This window comes from Ceratotherium simum, chromosome 21, assembly GCF_057802395.1.
Source record: "Ceratotherium simum simum isolate JZ-2026a chromosome 21, ASM5780239v1, whole genome shotgun sequence".
NCBI lineage: Eukaryota > Metazoa > Chordata > Mammalia > Perissodactyla > Rhinocerotidae > Ceratotherium > Ceratotherium simum.
In genome coordinates this window covers 5,308,314-5,334,158 of record NC_141920.1, presented here as the reverse complement: position 1 = coordinate 5,334,158, position 25,845 = coordinate 5,308,314, and the positions used below count along the sequence as shown (strand labels likewise).

Genomic DNA, 25,845 nt, shown 5'->3' with positions numbered 1-25,845 from the left:
CACCTCTGCCATGAGACAGAAAGAAAGGCATGTTCTGGTTGAATCTTTTTTTTACTGTATACATATGTATACATACCATATATATACTCAAAACAAAATGGTTTTTCTAACATGTAATTTTTTTTACTTAAAAAATTTTTACTAAATGCCATGTTACTATCCTTGTTTGGACCCTAGAACAGAAATAGGACATTAGTGGAAAAACTGATGGCATCTGGAAAAAGTCTGGAGCTCAATTAATAGTGATGTGCCAATGCTGAATTCTTCATTTTGACATGTGTCTCATGGTAATATAAGATACCAACACTAGGGGAAACTGGGTAAGGAGTATACAGCAACTCTCTGTGTTACCTTTGCAGCATTTCTGTAAATCTAAAATTAATCCAAAATTAAAAGTTTATTAAACTTTTTTATTTTAATGAAACCCATCAAATTGCATCTGCAAAATTGTTGTGTCTGAGAATGAACAGATTTGGAAAGTTAAAACTCATTTTCTTCCCTCCTCTCCTCTTGGTTTAGGTCGAAGAATTCCATCCACTGACACCAACCCGCCATCTGGCGGGAAGGGCTTCAAACTCCGAAGACAGCCTTCAGAGCCCAAGCGGAGCTGCTGCTGACTGAGCCTCGGCCTCTCAGACTTGATGATGAAGTAGGTGGTCCTGAATGTTAACAGGAGGGCTGGGGCCCCTGCCACCACGTGTCGCCCAGCCGGTCTTGGGTCTTCTTCGTGCAAAAAGGATTCACAGAACTTGACCGGTTATTTCCTCTTTGGAGACTGAAGCAATACTAGTTCAGTCTGTGGACCTCTGATGTGTAAAGAGTCTCTGGTGTACAAAGGGACTGCATCATTGGCTTTTGACCTTGCTGAAAAGGAACGTATAATTGTATGGATGGTAGGATTAAATTGTTGAGTAGTTTTGTAATCAAGATTTTATGTAACATTTGTAAAGGGAAAATTAGCACTTTTGTGGTTCTTGAGGGAAAAAAGACCTTGTGGAGATAATCATTTCCGTAGTTTCCCATTCCCACTGTTACAGGGAGTTGTATCATTGACAGTGTGGTAGGATATGGTAAGTTGAGGGGTGGCAATTATTATTTGAAACTAAAATGGGTTATTTATAGGACTGATGGAAATGATTCCATCCCACCATGTCTAAAGTACTTTTCATTGACGATGTTACAAACAGTAAGGTAACAACAACAGTTGCATAGCTCACCCTGGGTTTGCATTTTGACCCTGTCATGTACATGTCACCAAACACGTTATTGGCACCTTTTAAAATAAGCTCTTGTGATCAGGATGGTGATGGTAGAGAAGCTGCCTGGAATACATTGAATTCATATGTTTAAACTGACTAGCAATGGTTTGAAAAAGAGAAAGAAGAGGGAAAGTGGTGTAAATGCTGTCAATTTTTTATTTAACCCAGATGTTTTGGTGGGGAATACAATTATCTGTTGCTTAGCATATGTAAAGTTGTAGTCTATATTTATGAGACCATTGCTTAAAGATTATAAATTATGTAAATACATTAATAAATTCTGTGTTTCATTCAACACTCTGTTTAATCTTGCACCCAGTCTCGCATATGCCCACCTAATTTCAGCCTGTCCGCAGGAGATGCCTTGAAGCACTTTTATGTTGTGGAAAGCATAGAGCACGTAGCTTACAGTCTTTAAAGATTCCTCTGCCTTCCCTTCCTCGCCCCCTGCACATCCCATCTGGAAATCATAATAAAGACATATGCCACTTTGACAAGCCTGACTAGCCCTTCCTAGCCTTGGGGTAAAAGATTAAGCTCCAAGCTCGAGTCATTTTCCTGGTCTTGGGAATAAGTTCCGTTTAGCTTTTACAGCAACCTCAGACCAACTGTTTTAAGAGAGCTTTCCTTGTTAACAATTTAGCTTATCTTTCCGTTTCCCTTATTTTCCCCTGCCTCTGTTAGTGGTTAACACTCTTTTCCCTCAGGGAGCCTAATGAGGTTTTTAATATAATCTAAAAATAAAGCGCTGAAGTGAAGTTGGTGAAAATTTGTTCCTGGTCTAATTTGGCGCCCTTCCAACCTGAGTATTGTAAAGGAAGGAAATTTACAAGATTAAATAGGAAATGAAACAGCTTGAATTTCAAACTAAATTATGTTTGCAGAGCTATCCTTAAACTGAACAGTCGAAACTTGTAAAAATAATTGTTATTTCTTTGTGACCCCCACTTGATATGGATAGATTTTAATGGGAAAATTATAACTCAGATTAAGTAAAAAACGATTCCCCTTTCCCTGGTGTATATCTTAAGCATTTGAAATTGCTTATTCTCTTATTGAAATCATATAAAAGGAATGTAGTTAGTGAAAATTCTAACGTTGTTTTGTTTAAAATACATGTGGACTCCATATCCACCTAGCATCTTGTTTCCTTCCCAACATGAAATTAACAAGCTTTAAGAGAAAACACAGGACTCCAAGGGCTGGGCTCTACACCTGCAGGCGGTTTAACTTTATTTCGTATACATCCAGGTGAATCGGGGCATCTGGCCACTGCCCTGGTGTGTCCCTGACAGTCCCACTGCTGGGCCTCTATCTCCAGGACAACAAAATAAAACAAAGGTTACTTGACTCGTTACCGAAGAGGCAACTCGAGTGTGGCCCTTTCTGTCTTATTTTACGAAGAGATGACGCAAATCTGTGACCTTCACATTTTTTCCACCAAACCTGTCAGTCAATGTTGATGGCTTCCTGGTGTCTGGGTGGACAGGGAAAGGCAGAGTGCTTCCATGCCTCGCCTTATTGGTAAGGTGCCTGAATGCCTCTGACCCTATCGTTGACGTTTACTGCGTTTAGCCCAAAACAGGTCCGTCTCTTAAGCCCCCTGCTGTTGGTTTCTCTTCAAGATTTCTCGTACTCCTTCCCGTACTTAGAGAGTGATTCTGTTTGATTATGGCCACATGTTTTATTAACAGAATGGTGATGTATGGCTTGTGCAACACCACTATTGTTCACGAATATCTGGGGTCTCTTCTCTTCTACCCTCATTTTCATCAGTCTGTCTTGGAAATTGATATGGCACTGTTTCTTATGTAGTATCTTTTTAATGGTTAACAACAACAACAGCAAATTGCTATCTGAAATCTATAATCCATACTCAATGAAAACAGGAAAAAATGTTTTCATTATTTGGTTTGCTTCTGAAATGCAAAGATGAATATTAAAGTCAGAAACAGTGTTTTATTTTGAACACACTTCGGATTATTAACCTGACTAAGCAATGATCTAATACACATTTCATATATTCTTTATTGTCATTTCTTATTATGTGAAAAGGCTAGATTTTAAAGGAATTGAGATATAGCCCATCTAGAAAAATCTTCTTTTGGTTCCCTTATGATACAGGGCCATTTTTAAAAACTTTTGGGACTGAAAAGAAAAATCTTTAATTAGCTGCAAGTGTATATTGATTCCTCTCAGAGTAATTGAAATAAGCTCTTTGCAGGTGTCCAATCCTAGTAACCATTGGTCTCTAGAACTCTCCTTGCACACAAGTGTTTTTCTGATTCTCTGATAACTAATTAACTATCATTTGGTGATTAAAAGAACATTAAGTAAGAGTATGATTAAGTGTCCTTCATTGTAAACTCTCTTTAAGAAGTGATTAGGAAGAAGTACCTATTGCAGGGCCTTCTGGTTCCAGGTGAAACCTCTATCACCTGCTTTTCAGCCACAGTCAGGATAAATTCTACACATAGCAACTGAAAGAGTTAGTTCCTTTAAAATAACACACTTCCTTGTTGCTTGTTTATGATTTTGTTTGAAGTGCCTGCCTCGCATCACACACGCACTTCCTAGATGCTGCCCATGTCTGAAAGGATCAGCCTCTATATGAGAGGCTTGGCCCCTCCTTTCGGTGAGCCATGTCCTTCTTGAGGTTATCAATTTTCATTGTTTTTAAATATATAAAAAGGAAAAGAAAACCACATTTACTTTCAGAACTTCTCTTTAAGTCTTGTACTTACTTCTTTTCTATTCTCAAGAAGGAAAATAGGTCTAGAAGACCTTCTAAATTAAACTCTGGGAGAGAGAGTAATGAAAATGTCCTTCAGATAACTCTTTCATGGCTTGCCTGGAGATGTCAAACCAGAATATCCGTACTTTTGTGGCGTTGTTAAAATGGGCAGGTTTGATTCAGATTACACTGCACTCACTGGCATATCAGCCTCAGAGCTTGAAAAGGCCTTTGTGCATTGCTATATGCGTCTTTTACGGTCTGAGAGTGAGTTGTGAAAGAGGTTATATAAATTCTTATAAGCATTTTTTCACTCATTTTTTTTTCAGAATACGCTGAGAACATGATTCATGGCCCCTTAGTGTATAAGACAGAGATGCACAGTATGTTATATATAACAGATGATCCCCTTACATATTCAGATGCCTTTGCAAGAACCTGTATAAGTAATGGCAGAATCCTTTTTTTCTGGGGAAAAGTTATTGGAAGTCCCTTAACTCGGATCTGTACTAGGTACCTGCTTTAAACATTTGGGGGGAAATGACAGCCCGCAAACTCAGGCTGGCTCTCCCTTCTAGACTCTCTAGGCTGTAAATGTTCATCCGAACTCGGTAATGAAAGTTAAACAGCAGTGATAAGGTAGAAAGTGTGAACCTATAAAAAAATCTTCATTATTTAAATTTGTTTTAAAGGGACTAGCAGCATGACTTCTGTTTACTGTGTGACTTCAAGAGATAGTCTGCCTCTTAACAATATCTTTTAAAGGAAGAAATGGAATGTACCTTCAGGGGTCAAGTTGTTAGTATATACCCACCTTCAATTAGCTTGGTCCATCAGAAATTTTAAAATGATTCAAGGTAATATTGAGGAGATTTTTTTTTAACTCCTGTGGTACTATGATAAAAAATAGTCCAAGCAAGAAATTTATCTAGGAGATAAACATTATGCTGTATAGTTTTAGAAAAGGGACGGGGGGGTGGAATTTAGCCTAGGACAGAAAGAAACAACCTCTGCCAGTTTCTCTTGACAGCAGAGTTACTTGTCTTGACTTCCAGTAATAGAAATCCAGGCAATTTGATTATCCGATTTGCAAGAAACATTAATGGAATTCTGGGGCATTTGTCCTGTTTTATGTGCAAATGAAAGTCTAAAAAATATTAGAAGGGTATTGCATTTTTCAGGAGACTCCGCTTTTTCAATCTAAGAGAATGATAAGTGAGAGACCTGTTGTGATGAAGTTTCATTAGACATAATGAAGAAAGTGAATAAATAGAACCGAGAATCTCCATATTTCTCAGTTTGTCCTTCAGGATTCTTTTACCATATAGGAAAATGATTTACTTTTCAAATCTAGAAGAACTTCCAGCAGCATAGATCAACTTTAATTTGATGGTCTGTACCATCAGAAATAACTAATATCTTTGTTCTTTCCTTTTAGAGTATAATCAATTATAGATAGGCTAGAATACTTTTGGCCTCAAAACAAAAGGATTCAGAAATTTAATAAAAAGAAAAATCTTAAACTTTACATCTTTTCCTTTTATTACATTAACATTTTAGATAGTAAGATTAGGATATGTCATTAGTAGGATATGTCATCAGTAGGTTCTGGAATTAAAACCGTAGAGTCTTAACCAAATTTAACAAAAAAATTTTTTAATTTATTGCCAGTTCATTTGCAGATCTGTATGGTGCCCAGTGCCTCATCAAAATGCTTTACAATTGAAACAAAGTTCTGGGTAGCTTTCCATGAACAGGAATTCAAGTACCAAGAATTTAGCCAATTAACGGGAAATCCTAAGGTAGTAATGATTTTTTGAAAGAGGTTTCTTTAATTGACAGTTTTAAACTGTAGACCTTAATGTGTTCTTAATCATGCAACAGAAACAAAACATGCTGGTTTTGATGCCACTTTTTGATTCAAGAACTTTTTAGTGTTTCTAGAAGCAAATTGTTTAATGCAGTACTTTGGAGGAAATCACCTTTAAAATAGCATTTCGCACGTAGGGCCAATAATCTTGACTCAGAACTGAAATTGTCCAGGAAACTCCACATCTTTTGTCATGTTGTAGAAAAACCAAGCATACCTTCTTCCTCAAGGTGAATCCAGAGCCCACTGACCTCTCAGCTGGAGTGGGGCAGGCCCGTGGGGGCGGGCAGCACGCCCACTCCCACTTCGGAACATTGTCAGCATGCGGCAGCGTATGATTTCACTCTGGGGCTTAGTCCTAGTATCATTTGTCCTTTATTAATTTTTTAATTAAATTTATACTTGAGTAATCAGTTTTACCCCGTGAAAAATTTTGAAAGCAGGGCTTGAATTTGTGTGCCTCAGCTTACTTCACATGAGGTTTACATAGTTTATGAAACAGTTCCTTAGTGTGGATCGTGCACATGATGTCAGAGTGGCTGGTGGATTCAACGCGGGGAAAATCGTCGGGCATCTGGCTAGTCAGAGCAACTGATTGGTGGCTCTATTTTTAAACCATTTGTTGTGTTGTGTAGGCAGAGCTTTATTGCCCTGGAGAAGATTTTTTTTTCCTCTCATCCAGCTCAGACCTTCCATCATTTCACTTTATGAGTCACTCACGTAATTGCCAATCATGCCTCTGACCTTCTTAAGAATTGACATCTTGCCTTCTCTGTGATTGAAGCTGACTTCCTGCCTTATATCTCTTATTCTCATTTTTCGATGGGCCCTCTCTTGAAGACGCGTGGCTACAGCCACCTCCTTAGTGCATGCAACATCCCTTCCCCTGCTGCCTTATGTGGTCGCAGTGGGGTTTGCCCACCACGTCCAACGAGTGAGGCAAGACACAACCAGCACTGTCAGAACACGCGAGGGCTCATTTCAGGTGAAGAAGCCCAGTGTTTCCAGAGAGGGGGTGGGTAGCATCAGCCTATGGTGGCAACATGACTGAGTGACAAGGTGGTTTTTTCCATTGGTAGTGAGAGTTTGTGTCAGACCTTGCTTATTTTGTAATAGAGCATTTGTTAAAGTCTGTAAAAATCCAAGTCTCAAGTCGGGAAGAGAAACAGCTGTGGAGATGAGCCTCGACATTTAAAAACAAAAACAAGAAAAAGCCTGGCTGTCGCACCAGCAATTCTTGTTTCTCCTGAGAATGTCACGCCTTTTCAAGACCTGATGCAAGGAGGGAGATGTTTGTGCCTTTTTATAATAGCGTCTGTTATGAAACAAACAAAATTGAGTTGCTTACTGTTTAGGCCACTTCGTAGCACTATAAACAGCCCAGATTTGTAGCCGTGGCTTCACTGCATGACACATCTCTTGATTACTTGTGCTGAAATATCGTAACGATGGTTTGCCAAGCTTACATGGATGTTTGAAGACTTTATTTTTACAGTTGTAACCTTGGGCTGGACCTGAGTCTATACATGGACCATATGATGTGCGTATTGTTTGTAGATGCTGACAAAAGAAAACTAGATCTTTTGATTTTTGTTGTAAGATTTTTCTTTTTATACTTATGCTAGTAGTACTTTACAAATGATGGTTGATTTGGCGTACTTTTAAACTATATTGTTTTGGCTTGAATATTCTATAATAAACTTTTATAGAGTATAACATGCTAAATCACTACAAAATTTGTTGTATCGTAAGAAAGGTGTAAACATTTTGTTAATAAAATGCTATGTTTACAAACAGATGTATTTGCCTTTCAAATGGTTTCTCTTTTGATAGTATTCATGACGTTTCTCTTAACCAGGTATTCTGAAGTCATTTCAAAATGATTTTTCAAGACTAAAGTACTAGAACTTTGATAGATATAGTGTCTGGTGAGTAGCGAGATACTTGTATCCATTGTTCCAGCCTCCCAGCTTCCTGCATCTTTATCTTACCCGACTTCTCCCTCTCCGCTCCTTCCCTGGTTAAGAGGGGGAGCGGTGCTGGAGGCAGGCCTGCAAAGCCTCCAGTGGATGTTTAGAGGGAATGCTGCTTCCCCCCAAGTAAGGAACAGTGGGGCCCCTTGGTTCCCGGGAGAAGAGCTTTCCCCCATCCTCCATTATTTGAGGGATTTCATCAGAGATACCAGCATGTCCGTTCTAGTGTTGACTCGCACCCTGGAATCCCTCAGTGCCATTCACCGCCTGCAGAAGCACGGCTTCTCACCTTCTCTGACATCCCACTTAGGGAGAAGCACATTTGTCTACGTTCTGTGGTTGTGTGGAGAGGACCGACGTGTTCTGAGGGAAGCAGAGAGCAGAGAGGGCTTGAGACGGACAGACCTGGGTTTGATTCTCGGCTTCGCCCCTTTCTGGGCTGTGTGGCCCTAGACCCAGTCCTTAACCTCGCTGAGTCTCGTTACCTTAGTTTGTAAGATGGGCAGATAGTGAGAGAACCTACTACATGTGGCTTATGTAACTGGCATTCAGCACAGCACTAACAAAGAGTAAGCACTCACATAATTTATTTTTAAAAGTCACCTCTCCCCTTTAATCCTTACCTGGTTCAGTTAGAATAACTATTTGTCATTAGTTTGGTTTTTTTGTGTTGTTTTTTGCTTTTTTTTTTTAAGGTATAGCAGTACAGAAAATGCCATAAATCCTATGTACACCTCAGTAAGTTTTCACAAAGGAGACATACCCATGTAACCACTCCTCAGATCAAAAAACAGGACATCATCCACATCCCAGAGGCGTGTCCTGTGCCTCCCTCCAGTCACTATCTTGTTTTCTCACATCACAGATTAATTTTGCCCAGTTTTTACCTTTACAGACATACCCTGTGGAACCAGGTCTGGCTTCTTTTCATTCAAAATGGCAGTGTAGTATTCACATTCCTTCTCACTGCTATGTAGTATTTCTTTTTTTTTTTTTTTTTTTTGGTGGGGAGGATTAGCCCTGAGCTAACATCTGTTCCCAATCCTCTTTTACTGAGGAAGGTTGGCCCTGAGCTAACATCCGTGCCCATCTTCCTCCATTTTTTGTGGGACGCCGCCACAGCATGGGTTGATAAGTGGTGTGTAGGTCCACGCCTGGGATCCAAACCTGTGAACCCCGGGCCACCAAAGTGGAGTGCACGGACTTAACTACTACGCCACTGGGTCGGCCCCAATATGTAGTATTTCATTGCGTGAATAAACTACCCTTTATTTGTCCATTCTGTGTTGATAGGCAGTGGACTGTCTCCAGATTTTTGCTGTTACGAATGTACCGCAACGAACATTCTTACACGTCTTTGGTGCCCATATGCAGATTTCTATTAGACATATACCTAGGAATGGAATTACTGGGGCATGGGAGATGTATGTACTGTAGGTTCGTTTGTTCGTTTTGGCTTCAGTAGATACCGTTTTCTGAAGTGGCAGCTGCAGTGTATGAGAATCCCAGTTGTTGAGCATCTTTGTCAACACTTGATAAATTCTCCTCCGTTTTGGCCCTTCTGGCAGGTGTGTGGTGGTAGAGGATGGAGGGCGATGCCAGGTCTGGTGGGGAGCCACAGACCCAGGCTCAGCTCCCAGGTCGCCCATCTGGCCACGTGCTAAGATAGACCAGAGAACACCATAAACGAAGTTGAAAGGTGAACCAAAAATGGGGGGGGATTGTTTGCTATATATCTATCACAGAATAGATTCCTATCCGTAGTCTGCTGGGGGTGTCTACAAAGCGAAAAGAACAACCCTCAAAAAGGAAAATAAAAGGACCCATTACATGAAAAGCAATGCACAAAAAAAACACAGACAGTAAATTAACAAAAAAGCCTCAACTCCGCTAATGCGCCTGCAGACAGCAGTGAGCTGGTCTTTGGCCCTCTGACGAGACTGCAGGGAAAGGACCCTTCCCTAAAGCCCTTTGGTGGGAGTGAAGCACATCTAACCTTTTGGAGAAGAAGCCTTCGCGTGATCCACGTGTAAAGACATTGCTCCAGAGATGCTGTGGAAGAACCTGTGCGGGAATGGTCACTGCAGCCTTGTGGGTACCTCCTGGAAAAGGAGCATATAGAGAGCAAACAGTCACACACAAAGTAACACGGAAAGGTTTGTGCAGGAATGGTCACTGCAGCCTTGTGGGTACCTCCTGGAAAAGGAGTGTATAGAGAGCAAACAGTCACACACAAATTAACACGGAAAGGTTTGTGCAGTATATGGTTGAATGAAAAAAGAAGGTAACACTTGAGTATGTAAGTAGAATATGACTCCATTTATATGAAACAAATTATGGCAACTAGATTTCTGGTGGTGAACACAATGCAGTCTATACAGAAGTTGAAATATGGTGATGTGTTCTTGAAATTCATACAGTGTTATAAACCAATGTGACCTCAATAAAAAACTAAAAATAAATAAATTATACACATATTTATGTGTGCTTTTTCTTTTTTTTGTGAGGAGGATCAGCCCTGAGCTAACATCCATGCCAATCCTCTTTTTGCTGAGGAAAACTGGCCCTGAGCTAACATCCGTGCCGATCTTCTTCCACTTTAATGTGGGACGCTGCCACAGCATGGCCTGACAAGCGGTGTGTCAGTGCGTACCCGGGATCCGAACCTGGGCCACCAGCAGCAGAGCACACGCACTTAATTGCTGTGCCATGGGGCTGGCCCGTTACGTGTGTGCTTTTAAAATCTGGAAATCTGTTCTCCAAGCTGTTAGTGGTGGTTATCTCTGACGAGAGAGGCTTGGGTGACAGAAATGTCACCTTTTTTTCACTTTCTGCTTTATACATACATCTCTACTTTTTAAATGTTTTTACTGCATGTGTGGATTTTTTCTTATAGAAAAAAACTCAGAAACTCCTGCACCCTAATCCTGTCCTCAGATCCTTCATGGAAACTGGCTCAATAGATATACTGATGTTGCATTTGTCTTATTTTTCCTTTTTAAAACACACACACACCCCTTCAATTTGGTCAGTAAAAAGCTTAGAGCCAGGGGCTGGCCTGGTGGCACAGTGGTTAAGTTCACACGTTCTGCTTCTGCGGCCTGGGGTTCACCAGTTAGGATCCTGAACGTGGACCTGCTCACTGTTCATCAAGCCGTGCTGAGGCGGCATCCCACATAGAAGAACTAAAAGAACCTACAACTAGGATATACAACTATGTACTGGGGCTTTGGGGAGAAGAAAGAAAAAAAAGAAAAAAAGGAAGATTGGCAACAGATGTTAGCTCAGGGCCAAGCTTCCTCAAAAAAACAAAAACACACTTTCCCACATGGCAAACTCACTCAGCATCTAAAAAAAAAGAAAGAGCCAGATTTGGAGCAAGTGTGTAGTACTTTACAGTTCACATTTATTTTATTTTAATATTTGATATATATCTTTTCAAGCTCCCTAAATCTTCTTAGAAGGAGGAGGAGGGAGTGTAAATAAATATATGTTAAGAAGAAGAATATTAGCATGTGACCTGTCAAAATAGTACTATCGTGGAAGCCAGTCTCATTTATAGATGCCAAGAAAAAGAGAATGACGCTATGCCAAAGAGGAAGAAACAAATTAGCACACACCCGAAACAAACAGATGTTTTAAATGCAGGCACAAAACAACTCTGCTTTATTTTTCCCCAAGCAACTGGCTGCTTGCCTTAGAGCATATAAGAACCAAATCATGGACCCAGGTTTCTAAGCAACCTTAATGTTCATTACAGATTTTTTTTCCATTAGAACTTAAGAACTAGATTTCCATTAAGATGGTAAATTATAAAATAAAATGCAAAGCCTTTTAAAATTTTCAGTTGTTTGGCTTATAATAATACCAGCGAAAAACATGATTCTCCAGTGAAAATGTCTGTGTTGCTTGGGAAGTCAAGCATCCTCAGCCTTCTAGAATTTACCTACCAGAAGTGTTAAATTATCACTCCCCTTGATGCCCTTTCTGAGGGACCGCTGCTGGAGCTTGTAAGAGAGAAGGAAAGAAACAAGACTTGACAGCTAATACCTTGTCAAAATGAATCACTTTGTTAATTACGATTTTAACCAGACCTCTGGTCACTTACATTTTTTATTTTCAGCACAACCTTTCAGCATCTTCCAGGAAACAATGTAAGAATGCAGAGATCACGTTTTAAGAAGTTTGTGTAAAGTTGATATACCCACAGATACCACTAAGGGCTGAGAAACAGGACAAGAGGATCCAGATTCTCTTTATGAATACTCACTGTAGAATGTTACCTTCAGGCCTCTGTTAAGTATAATATCTGGAAAATATCTAAGGCTCCACTCCGTTAGAGAAAGGGCATTTTTAAGAAGAAAATTGTAGGGTCGTGAATGTAAAAGTGAGGTCAATGCACAGTGTTAGGACACAGCATCCACTCAGTGGTGCACTATCATCAACATCAGAGTTTCAATCAGCTGCTTCAGCTATGGGATCAAGTCGTGTCTTCCCTGCATATAAATGAGAACACATTATATGTTTTAAAAAAATGAAAAAATGAGCAGCTTGTATGATTCAACGGCCCAAATATTGATAACTGACTGAGTCAGACCACAAATCACCAACAAGGTGAGTTGCTGTGACGTGGGGCTCTTCACCAACAAGATGATTTGCAGTCTGGATCAGTTAATTAATAGTTGGGCCATCGAATCATAAAATATCCCACCAAGAATATTTTGCTTGCATTTATTTTTATATTTCATATTTCCAATTTGATAACCGCATGTTAGAGAAGTAGGATCCTGTGGGTTTTCTTTCTCTGTTCTTAAATTACCTCTCCCAAAACAAATCTCCTGATTGTAATAGGAGATGGGGACATGGGTGGCCAAGTGGAGGTTTTATAAATGGCCTGTTGACGACCTTGTGGGTGCTGAAGGGACGGCAAGTTTAGAAGCCCCTTAGAGTACAAATATGGAATCATCGTGTATATCAGATTACAGCCCCCCACCCCCACCCCACCAAGAGAAAAAACAGCCACCTTGAGGAGGAGAAGAAGAATCTCACCAACAGAGAAGGCTCTTTGGCATTAGCTGGATTATAATAACGTGCAGGTTTAAGTGATCCAGAAATCTTGAAGAGAGCATGTCAAGAAGTGGAATAAAATGGTGTTTCTGGGCCGGCCCAGTGGCACAGCAGTTAAGTGCTTGCACTCCGCTGCTGGTGGCCTGGGGTTCGCAGGTTCGGATCCCGGGCATGCACTGACACACCACTTTTGTCAGGCCGTGCTGTGGCAGCATCCTATGTAAAGTAGAGGAAGATGGGCACTGATGTTAGCCCAGGGCCACTCTTCCTCAGCAAAAAGAGGAGGATTGGCATTGGATGTTAGCTCAGGTCTGGTCTTCCTCAAAAAAAAAAAAAAATTGCGTTTCCTTGGATCTTCCCTGAAATGAATGACTCGGGGCTCATTTTTCTAAGAGGGCTGCAAGCCAGCCAGAAAGCACTTAGGATTTTGCTGACTCAGTGACTGTGCTTGAACTTTGGCCACCTCCTGCGAGTCAGTGTGTGATTTTATTTGCTAAATGATAATGATGCAGACTTTATGGGGCTACTATGAATAGCTAATGATGGCAAGCAGTCGAGCTATGTAAATCAATATCATTAATAGCACCAATAATAAACATACAAATTCCATTATTAGCCCTAGTATCCGACTGCCTTACAAAACCACACACATATTTAGTGCCTGCCTTTTTCACCATAGGTCCATTAGGGACTTCTTCATTGTTTCTATAGTACAGCCTCCAAAATATAAAGTTTGTCTTTATTTTTCATAATGCTGTAGTTAAAAAATACACCCACACATGCCTATGAGTACACACACAAACACAAAATGAGGAAAAGACAAATGACTTAAATTGTAAAGTAAAATGAGAAAAAGACAAAAGATTCCTTGCAGCCCCAGCTGCAGGAGAATAACACAGGATCAGAGGGATTTCGACCGGAGAAGTCTGAGGTTTAGCGCGAGGAGCAAAGAAAAGATGGAGATGAAAACGGACAGCTGAAGAGGCAGAGAGCCTGTAAACGGTGCTGATGGCGAGACAGATGTCGCCCCCTCCCCTCCCAGGTACCAGCGTTTGGAGGCTGATCCATCATCATTTATTATTCGTATTGTCCAATGTTAAAAACACTCCTGCCCCTGGAAAGCCCTCCATCTCAGACATGGAAGAATAAGTAAATGAAAAGTCAGGATGGGGTTTGAGGACTGTCACACACCGTGCATTATCACAACACCAATATATAGGGATCCCAGCAGGGAGTTCGTCTTCTGAGAGAGAAAGACGGGGGAGATGGTTCTTTTGTGATACCTTTCCCATAGGAGGAGATAACATGGTATTTAGTACATAACTGCATGTCCTTTTTTCTAATGGCTACAAATTAAAAATCATTTGCTTTTATCTAATAACATTTAAAGAGTGGGGGAGAGGGGATGTCTTCGCTGAGTTACAAACTGATGATGAAGAACCAGTTTTTTAATGCCTTATTGGGTCTGGATGTGTCAGGGATTTACCTAAGTGATGAACTCATTTCCCTCACAGAGGACCAAAAGACAAACAAACCCGCCCTGCAAGAGCTCAAGTCTCCAGGAATATAACAGCTCCCGAGCTCCCACACCACACAAGCCTCCCAGGAGTAACACAAGAGACTTGGGGAGCTCTTGGAAACGCCACCCTCAGGATAAGAGCTGATATTTTATTGAGGGTTTACCATATGCTAGGCACATGGCACTAGGAGCTTTACTTCATTCATTCATTGAATCCTCCCCAAACCTAAGAGATAGAAGCTTCAGTATTCCCCACCTTACAGGTGAGGAAACTGAGGCATAGACAGTCAGAAGGAGACAGGCAGCACCTGGCGGCCAGGAGCTCGCCTGGCACTCTGGTGGTCCTGCTGTTCTCTCTCCTGTTGCACGGAAACAATTCCACAGGACACCAGCATCACCCAAGGCCACTCCGTGACCACGATGGGTCAAGACAAAAACAGGACACGTCTGTAATCATCCTGAGCCCAGACAAAACAAGAACGTTGTCCAAAGCCCCAAAACTGACCAAACCTCCCTTCTCCCAGCTAATCTGAGTGCTGGTCAGGCTGCTGCTTTGCCAGTTACAGCTGCAGGCTGGCTCCCATCTGCCCTCCCTGTATCCCCGCCCACTCGTAGAATTACCCCCATCCTGGCAGCATCTAACCCAGAGCAAAGCCCCACTTCCTTAAACCCTCCGCCAAGTCACTCCCCCCAGGTATATGTGCAGCCTCTGCACCCCCTCCCCATGCAGTGAGTAATAACCCCAACTTGTTCTCCTACAGGGGCCTTTGGCTGGAGGGCATTGCCAGCAGTTGAGTGACTTGCCCGAGGTCACACATCTAGTAAATAAGGAGCTGTTAAGCCAGGGTGTGACCCAGGCAGCAGGCTCCCCCTGACCAGATAGGGTGACGCCTTTCCCGGGTTGAAATGGTGGGGCCTGCTGCAACAATCTAGGTTTCGGGAGAACACTGAATTTGCTTTACATACTGTAATTGATTGTTTTTGTTTTCCCCCAGATAGAAATGCAAAGTCGTGACAGTCACTTGAGAATCTGCGGCCCTAAGCATTCCTGGGAGTGGGGTGTAGGAAAATGGAAATGAAGAAACCAGACTTTAAACCGCCTTCACCCCATCACACCTCCCTCCCTCTCTCCCCCTCTCTCTTTCTCCCTCTCTCTCCCTCCTTCCCCCCTCCTCCCTTCCTCCCTCGTTCCTCCCAGCACTGGCCTCTGCCTCTGTGCTCCGGAGGTCAGGCATCCAGGGGAGTCCTCCCCCTAGTCTGACTCAGACGACCAGCGGCTGCTGCACAATTTCTATCCTCCCAGGGCCACGGGGGTGGCCGACGGGTCAGACACGCAGTGGAGGTGTGGGGCCTCACAGCTGCATTCACAGAGCAAGCACAGTTTTTAATCAGATTAATGAAAAGAGCCAAGTTTTCTGATGATGCCTTCCCTCCCTGGTTGCTTTTTTTTTTTTTTTTTTTGCATAAATTGTCATTTATTTGGAGCGGCTTGGGGAGAAGTGGACAGAGATGACAGGGAGATGTGTAACACTCTCAGCCCCCAGACACTCCCTGATGGGGCCACTGAAAACTCTGTCTTGCTTTGCTCTGTCTCCTGGACAGAGAAAGAGGAGTCTGTGTATCTTATGTATCTCAGGCCCCAGTGCTCAGCCATGTGCCCCTCCATGAATGAAGGCCACACGGGAAAATCAGTAGGGCTTAGGGAAAAGAGAGATTCGCAGATTTCACACACACTGACACACAAACACACGAATGGATGCGTCCCCTGTGCCTCCAGCCCCAACACACTGGAAATGATCTGTGGGGACCCTATAAACTCTCCCCACAACATGACCACACTCGCTCCGGCCTCATCAAACATTTATCATGTAGCTCTTCTGCCTCGCACTGCCGTGGGGGAACAGTGAGGTAAATATGCCTTCCTTACCCCTAAGGAGCAGGGAATCTAATTATCTTCTAGAGATCCTTTGGGGATCTGCTTAATAAATCAATAGGAATGATTTGTAATTAGAATATCAATTATTTGTATGCAAATGTGGCCTTCTGGGTGCTTGGGGACAAGTCCTAAGGATTGAAAAGACTCTCTTCCCTCACCCCTACCCCAAATTCTTAATTACATTATTTCGCTCATTCATCAAACATTTATTGAGCACCTTTTCGCACCAGGCATAGAGATGGGGACCAAGAAGCCACCCCCCCGTTGCTCACAGTCAGGAGTGAGGACCAAGGGGGTTCTGGGCAGTGAGGAGAGCTTGCTGCGGGGGGAGGAAGAGTGAAGGCATCGGTCTTCTTCCCCTGCCCCCAGACCTCCCAACATCCACCTCCTTCATTGAGACCCTTAGCTGAGCAGGCACCCCCTCCCAAGTTCTCGTGCCTGAGACTGGGGGGACCCCCGTCTTTGGGCAAGGGTTAGGCCACATGACTGCACCCCTATTTGCAAAGATGTGGGGCAGCTGTGACTCTATGATCTCCCCACTCCCCATCCAGGCCTGTTCTGAGCTGCTGAGTCTGTGAGGGTTTTAACAAATCCTGTGTACAAGCTGGTCCTAAAACTTCAAGGCCTTGTGAGCGGATCTTCATTCATTCATCCATTCATTTCTTCACTCACTCCTCTATCGACTGCTGTGCTTCAAGCCCTTGCTAGGTGCTGGAGGTAGGGTGTCCACTCAGAGACGCATCCCTCACAGAGCTCTCTTCCTAGTCGGGAGACGGACAGCAGGTAAATGAACAAATCCGGAATTCCACATGGGCAAAAGTGCTTGGAAGGAGAAGTGTGTCTGACTGACCTGGAAGCTGGGGTTGGCCTCAGGGAAGCCTTCCGGAACAGCCTTCAAGGACCAGTGTCCAGTCCAGCTCACACCCACCCACGGTCACCTTTTCACCCTCCACGCCCACCGGTGCCCTGCTGTGTTTTCTTCAGAGAACTCCCTTCCCAAGGTTCGTGTCCACCCGTGTCCATGTCGCCTGTGTCCCCCCCACCTGGTACAGAGCCTGGCACGCAGCAGGTGTTCAAGAAGAAGAATGACAGCGACAAGGTAGAGGCGGCCACGGGCAGGGCCTTGCAGGAGATGGAACAGCGAGCACACAGGGCTGGTGGCAGGGCCACTGGGATTCTCCAGTTCGTCCCCCACTCCCTCACCAGGGCCCCACTTCTAAGAAATGAGCCCTCCCCGCCCCTGTGGTCTATTTCATCCATGTCCTCATCCTCCACCTCCAGTTTCTCACTCCTCTTGGCAAGTTTCTAAACCTCCTTGTGCCTCGGTTTCCTCATCTGTAACCAGGGAAAATACTGCTATCACCCCGTTGTTGTGAGAATGTATGAGTCATACACAGGATGCTCAGAACAGTGCCTGGCCGTGGCACCTGATCGATGGTGGCTGGGGTTGTTGGTAACAGTCTATCCTCCAGTCAGCTTCCAGAGGAGCTCTGTGAAAAATAAGTTTGCTAAATGCAATGTGGCATCCTGGACTGGATCCTGGAAAAGAAAAAGGACGTTAGTGGAAAAACTAGTGACGTCCTAAAACAGTCCAGCATTTAGTTAGTAATAATGTTCCGATGTTGCCCAATGTTATCATTGGGAAAACAGTGAGGGGTAGAGGGAGCTCTATATGACCTTTGCAACTTCTCTGTAAATCTAAAATTATTGCAAAATAAAAAGTTTATTTAAGGGGGCCGGCCCTGTGGCCTAGTGGTTAAGTTTGACACTCTCTGCTTTGGTGGCCCAGGTTCACAGGTTCGGACCCCAGACGCAGATCTACAACACTCGTTAGCCATGCTGTGGCAGCTACCCACATACAAAATAGAGGAAGACTGGCACAGATGTTAGCTCAGGGCAAAAAAAGAAAAAAAAAAGTTTATTTAAAAACAATATATTTAAAAAAACAAAAATGAAAAAAGAATTAAAACCAACCAAACAAACAAACAAAAAAAGAATAAAAAACCTATACATTTGGTCATGTTACTCCTCTGTATGAAGACATTGGGATAGCCAAGGGTATCCAAGGAGGTAAACTGGACTCTATAGCATAACAGAAGATCTCTCACCACCTGGCCCTTGCCGGCTACACTTCTCGGTGCCTTGGTCTCCCCATCTGTAAAGTGGGATAAATTACCCCTCTTGACATGGTGAGGATTAAATAAGTTAATACAAAGAAAGCAGTTAGCATCATATCTGGCCCACAGGTACACACGCCGTACCAAGGGAGCAGAAGTCCAAGAGAGAGAAGACTGAATATGCTGTGCTGCTGGCTTTGAACATGGAGGAAGGAGCCATGAGTCAAGGAATGTGGCCAGCCTCCAGAAGCTAGAAAAGGCAAGAAGCCTCCAGTTGGAATGCAGATGGATTTTAGTCTCATAGACCCAGTTTCAGACTTCTAACCTCCAGAACTGTAACATAATAAATTTGTGTTGTTTTAAGCCACAATTTTGTGGTAATTTGTTACAGCACCATAGGAAACTAATACATATACTAATATCCTGCCTGACACAGAGCAGGAGCTAAATAAATGTGACAGACTATTATTACTCCTTGCCTTTCCTCAAGCAGGCCCTAGCAGGCCTCGTACCCCAGGGCCTTTGCATATGCTATTCCTCCACTTGGAGAACACTTACTTCTCTTTTCTGTCTGGCAAGATCTTTCTTACTATTTTTCCAAGATTATTCTCTAATATCCTCTGAACTTTTAAGTTTTCTCCCAGACCCCAGAGTAAAGTTCATTGTCTCATCGTAGCTTTCTTCTCATCTATTTTTGTCTTCATCACAGATTGTAATTAATTTGGTGCTTTTTTTTCAATTCCCCTCACTTGACAGTGAGGTCCTTTGTAGCCCGGACTAAATGCATCCCCTGCAGGATGCTCACGTGGTAGATTCTGAGGAAATGCTGCTTGGATGAGGGAATGAAAGAAAGAGAGATGGGCCGGCCCTGTGGCTTGGTGGTTAAGTGCGCGCGCTGCGATGCTGGTGGCCCGGGTTCGGATCCCGGGTGCGCATCGCGGCACCACTTCTCCGTTCATCCTGAGGCCGAGTCCCGCATACAGCAACTAGAAGGATGTGCAGCTACGACATACAACTATCCACTGGGGCTTTGGGGGGAAAAAATAAAATAAATAAAATCTTTAAAAAAAAAAAAAAAAAAAGAAAGAGAGAAAGAATGAGTGAGTGAGTGAGGCCGTGAAGGACCGGTGGGATTCGGACAGCCAGGGGTGGTGGCATTTCCAAAGCAGAAAAGGGGGTGGGTTGATGATACCGATGACACTCCACTTCCTCACTGTGGGTCAGTATTGCATGTTGTGGTTATCAAAGGGTTGGAGGGCCAGGGAGCAACAGTCACAGTTTGCACTGCAGAGAATGCCAATAGAGGAGGTTGCAAGTCCAGTGAAAATATTTTTAATACACTTTTAATTTTAGAATAGTTTTGGAGTTACAGAAACATTGCTGAGAGAGTCTCTGCGTGCCCAGCACTCCATTCCCCGTATTGCTAACATCTTACATTAGTGTGCTGCATTTGTCACAACCAGTGAACCACTATGCATGTGACTACTGTGCCATTGCTAACTAAAGTCCATGTTTTATACAGATTTCCTTGGTTTTCCCCTGACGCCCTTTTCTTGTTCCAAGACCCCACCCAGGACACACATGACATTTAGTCGTCATGTCCCCTTAGGCTCCTCTGGGCTGTGGCAGTCTCTCAGACTCTCCTTGTTTTTGATGACCTTGACAGTTTGAGGAGGACTGCTCAGGTATTTTGTAGGATGGCCTTTGGTTTGGGTTTTTCTGATGTTTTTTCTTATGATTAGACTGGGATTGTGGGCTTTTGGGAGAAGACCACAAAGGTGAAGTGCCCTTCTCATCACATCATGGTAAGGCCATGCTGTCAACACGGCTCATCAAGGATCACCTGGCTGATCTCCTTTTTGCTGATCTCGATACCAGCTCTATGCAAGGTCAACATAAGGAAGCCATATTCTAGAAAAGAAACCATATTGTAATTTTTTTTTGCTGAGGAAGAGTTGCCCTGAGCTAACATCTGTTGCCAGTCATCTTTTTTTGCTTGAGGAAGATTAGCCCTGAGCTAACATCTGTGCCAATCTTCCTCTATTTTGTATGTAGGTCACCACCACAGCATGGCTGACAAGTGGTGTAGGTCTGTGCCTGGGATCCGAATCCGGGCCACAGAAGCAGGGTGCACCAAACTTAACCACTAGGCCACCGGGCTGGCCCCCATATTATAACTTTAAATGAGCTCTAACTAACCCAGCTGGATCTGCACCCTCCAGGAGATCTACCTGTTCTGTAGATTTTATGACCCCTGCTTGTGTATGTAACTCCCAGCTGTGATAAGATGATAACTTTGTTCTTTTGAGTTCCTTAGGAAAGTGACGACCCTGGGACAGAGAGTCTATGCTGATAGCCCTCATCAATGAAAACTGAAAGATCTGGTGTGGCGACTCCCAGTCTGTAACACCAGAGAGTCAACATTCCTAACCCCAACCCCTATACCCCACCGGCCTATATAACTGCTGTAAGATTTTGTGCCCCCTTAAGATGGTTCTTTCAGACCTTAGTCAGCCATCATCCCCCTTGCTAGCAAGCTGTAATAAACCACCCTTTCTCTGCCATCATCTTGCCTCTTGACGATGGGCTTTTGTCTCGCGGCGAGCAGATCGTGCCCTTTGTACGATAACAGTCTCTCCTTATAAAGTTACTGTTTTCCTACTTTCCGTACTGTCCTCTTTGGAAGTCACTAAGCACAGATCTCACACAAGGGGTAGGGAGTTATGTTCCACCTCCTTGAGGGAGGAATGGATAACATAAATTATTAGGAATTCTTCTGTCTTTTCTGCTCTATTTATTCAACCATTTCTTTATATAAGTATGGGCATAAGGATATTTATTTTCTACTTTGGGTTATAATCCAATACTATGTTATTTGTAGTTGTTGCTCCAATTGTCCCAGCTTTGGCCACTGGAACTCTCATTGGCTCCTATGTCCCCTTTGACATACCACCTGGTTTTGTCTTTTGAGCACTTACTTTCTGGAACTATAAGATGCTCCAGGTTCATCTCATATATTTCCTGCTCCTGCATTAGAATCAGCCATTTTTCCATGGAGTCCTGGTTCCATTTATTGGGAATGATAATTAGACAATAAGATCTGAGACCTGGGTGCAATAAAAATATTTGTAACCTGAAAACTCTATTCGTGAGACTCCTCTTTCTGGCATTATGGAGGATTAGATATTCTGAGTGACCCTCCCAATCAAAACAAGTCACATCCTGGGTAAGATGTTCTCAGAGCATTGAGGACCTGGTACAGGAATGTTCTGAAGCCAAAAAGGTAAAGGAAGAATAAGACCCTTCGAGGTTAGCTGAGTCCTGGAGCGGGGTTTTGTCCTGGGAAACCGCTGGAGTCTGTGAACAAGCGCTGCGATTTTCCCAGTCTTTGGGTCTCACAGGACAGAAGACAAAGGTCAGAGCCCAGCCAAGTCGGGGAGACTAGCAGGACCCTTCAATGAACAGTGAACTGAGCATACTAGCCCCAGCTGCAAAGTGAAGGGAAAAGGCCATTCCCCCGAGAATCATGAACACAGGGCAGCCTTTCCAAATGCTTGTAGTTACCCTGGCTCGTGCCCACCCCCAACCCCTACCTGGCAGCAGCTGAGGCAAATCCCTTCTGGAGGAGCCACCTCCTGCTCAGGTGTGGCATATTGTCTGTTCCACAAACGGCCGCAACAATCTTTCCTATCCCGTGTGCTTTTCTGGGACCTCGCCCTCCCCCATCAGGAGGTAGAGTCTCTGTCCGCTCCCTTTGAACCTGGACAGGCCTCTTGACTGCCTCAAAGGACAGAATGCAGTGGACGAGTGACCCTGCGTGACTTCCAAGACCAGTTTAGAAAAGGCGATGCAGCTTCCGCCTGGCTCGCTCACTCTCTGTGTGTGTGTCTCTCTCTCTCTCTCTCAGGACACTGGCTTTCACCTGAGCTGCCGTGTGGAAAGTCCTGCCACCTGAAGCCTCCATCTGGAGGGAGCATGTGGGCAAATGCAAAGTCAGAGAGAAGTGGCCACGGAGCCCCAGGTGTTACAGCTGGTTGGGTCCTCCAGGCCAGGTGCCAGCCAAGTGAGCACGTGAGCCTTTTGATGATTCCAGCCTGGAGAATGGAGAATTTGGACCTGCCCAAAGAGAAGTTGGCCTTTGCCCCAGCTTCTGGGGGATAATCTCTGGGCCCTTGGAATGTCATGACTGATAGGAGTGTCTTTTAGCCTGAGGGCCTTGCGTCATACTGGATAGCCTTAACAATGTGATAGGGCAGGGGCTGTCCATACCGGTTTAGTCTGAGGGAGGGGGCTGGCCACACCCGAAAGACCCACAGTGTGACGTAGAGTGGAGGCTGTGAGTCACGTGATACCAGTGGAACCTGGAGACTGAAATCAGCCATGTGGGCAATCAGAGGATCAATCCTGCCTAGGTAAGAGCCCCAATAAAGACTGTCGTCACAGAAGCTCAGATTCCCGGTTGGTGGCGCTCCATGCATATTGTCACACGCTGACACTGGAGAGTGACACGTCCTGACGTTTGGAACCTTCTGCATTGTGCGCTTCTTCCCTTGGCTGATTTGAATTTGTATCCTTTCCCTATAATAAGCCATAACCATGAGTATAATACCTTTCAGTGAGTTCTATGAGTCCTTCTATTGAATGATCATACCTGAGGGTGGTTTTAGGAGCCCCTCAAACTTGCACTTGGTGTTGGAAAAGAGGGTAATTTCAGGGACTGTGCCCTCTAACTTAGTAATTGCCCCTAAACTCCCTGCATAGACCCAACCATTGCCTTTCTGTAGCCGCGTGAGAGACCCTGAGTGAGAACCGGGTAGCTGAGTCCAGTCAACCTCCACACGTGTGAGAGACACAGTCATGGGTCACTTAACAACGGGGATACGTTCTGAGAAATGCGTCATTAGGTGATGTCATCATTGTGCAAACATCATAGAGTGTACTCACACAAGCCCAGATGGTACAGCCTACTACACACCCAGGCTATATGGTACTAGTCTTATGGGACCATCGTCGTATACGTGGTCCATCGGTGACCGAAACGTGTTTATGCGGCGCATGACTCTACTAATATAAATGATTGTCGATGTTTGAAGCCACCATGCTTTGGAGTGATTAGCTACATGGTGATAGGTAACTGCAACACCAGGCCTCAAATAATTCCCATAATAAGGTGAAAGATCATAAAGCACACAAGGAAACAGGACACCCTGAGCCAGCAGAAACAACAGAATCAAAACTGCACACACTTCAGATATTGAACAGGCTATAAAAGTGTCTACTATGTTTAAAGAAATAAAAGAGGGCACAGGAGTTATGAAGCTATTTTCTCTCATCTCTAAACCAACCCTCTGCACTCTACTCTGAGGTACTGGGGCTGGGGCTCTGGACACTCATTTCTCCTCAGGCATTGGGTTTTCTCACAGCTTCCATTAGTAGAGGGAGGCACTTGAGGAAGATCTGAAGGCGAGAGGGTAAGAAGGGACTTGCTCTTCTTGTCTGCTTTGTGTTCCTGTCAGGTCACCTCAGCAACGACCCTTCACCTGGCAGCAGTAGTTGCTCCAGTCTCCAAGATTTTGGGGTGATCCCAGAAGCAGCCTCATTGCCATCCCCTCAGAGGCCCCAGCGCTGGTCAGTTCTCACTGCCTCCTCAGAAGTTTGCTCCCGCCTCCACGAAGCCCCTCCTCTGAGCTCCGGGAGTCTAATGACCCACACCTGCCCTGTGCTCCCCCCACCCTAGGAAGGGAGCTGCTTCCTGCAGTCAGCGCTGCGATACCTCAGTGTCCTTCTCTTTTGGCTTTTACAGTTTTCCATTACCTGACTAACCATTTCCTTATGCTAAATTATCTTTGTCAAAATAACTGGTATAATTTCTGCTTTCTTGGCTAGACCTTGACTAATAGGGTACTTGGTACCAAGAGTGGTCCCGGGAAGCAGACCCTCAAAGAAGGGATTCTGGGGCTGATTTGGCCACACACTCACACCTGACTGCAGTGCTGATGGGATACGGAATATGAGCGGGGTGTGCTGGAGTGGGCTCACACCAGCCTGCCAGTGCCAATGGTGCACGTCTCTTTTCAACTCTGTGTCCAGTGACATCCCACAGGTCACTTAAAATCAGTCATGGAGGGAGTGTTGGCACCACAGAAATCTGCAAAAACTACAAATCAGAGTTATTTTTACCCCAGAGAGCCAGTTTAGCATACACCACGGGTTACAAGTAATCTACAAGTAATATATAATAAGCATGCCACTTGCTAATTACACTCTCACCTGCATTTGATGTGACAGCGCCTGAGAAGCAAGGGCCTTGGAGAGCCACGCGGCTGCTACACTTACGTGGTAGTGACAACAGGACTGTGGGGTAGGGTAGCTGTGTCTGAGTTCACCGGAGCTATTACGGAAAGAAAATGACACGCTCTTTAATCTCTCAGTTTAAGTCACAGTCAGAAAACCAGAGAGATTCTATGGAGCCCTACAATAATCCTTTATTTCTTATAGCTGTAGGTTTTTGACCTTGCTGAAAATCATACCCAAAATTTAATTGGGCAGGTTGCAGAATTACAACATAAATGGAATTCAGAGATTTGCCAGAATCTCAAGCAGTACATTGATGTCTACCTTGTCTGGCTGAGAGATGGTCAGAAGCACAGGTGTACGCTGACTCGTGGGCAGTGGGTGGCAGGAACAGACACAGCAGAACTGGATTTGGCGAGAAGGAGGTGTGGGGAGGAGGTATGTGGAGCCTCTCAGGATGGCACAGTGTGAAGACACTGGTGTCCTGTGTCGATGCCCACCCAAGGGCATCCACTGCAGCAGTGACTCTGAGAATCAAGTGGACAAGGTGACACATTCTCTGGATGTCAGTCTTTATTCCCAGCTGTGTCATTGTTTGCTCTTTGGGTTTATTTACAAAGTGGCCATCGCGGCAGGTGTGGAAGTTCGATATGGGCCCAAGAACACGGACTTCCCCTCATCAAGCTGACCTGGTCACTGCCACTGCTAAGTGCCTAAAGTGACAACAGTGGAGACCAACACTAAAACCCTAATATGGCCCCATTCCCTGGATGGAGGATGGGCCTGAAACCAATGTTAGAAACCTGCCAGTGCGACCACTCAGGTATGTAAAAGAACCAAACAGAACTTATAGACTTAAAAAAAATAACTGAAATGAAAAACTCCTGAAACAGGTTTATCAGCAGCCTAAGGGACAATTAGTGACTGGAAGAGAGGTTTGAAGAAATATCCAGAATATAGGACATAAACACCAGAGGTTAAGCTGTGACAGAGAAGTAAAGAGATATGGAGAATAGTAAGAGAGAGTCTTTGTTTTACAGACTTCTCTATCTCCCTGTTTCTTTCTTTCTTTACCA

General features: G+C 44.0%; 1 protein-coding gene across 1 annotated transcript in view; it reads left to right on the top strand.

The window, feature by feature from the left end:
* Positions 1–1,559, top strand: part of RAB22A (RAB22A, member RAS oncogene family) — a 54,368-nt gene extending 52,809 nt beyond the window's left edge. Inside the window, exon 7 of the mRNA XM_087445086.1 lies at positions 520–1,559. Coding sequence (XP_087301212.1) covers positions 520–617 — 98 coding nt within the window. The 3' untranslated portion in view covers positions 618–1,559. The remainder of the gene's footprint in view (positions 1–519) is intronic.
* The last annotated feature ends 24,286 nt before the right edge of the window (positions 1,560–25,845 follow it).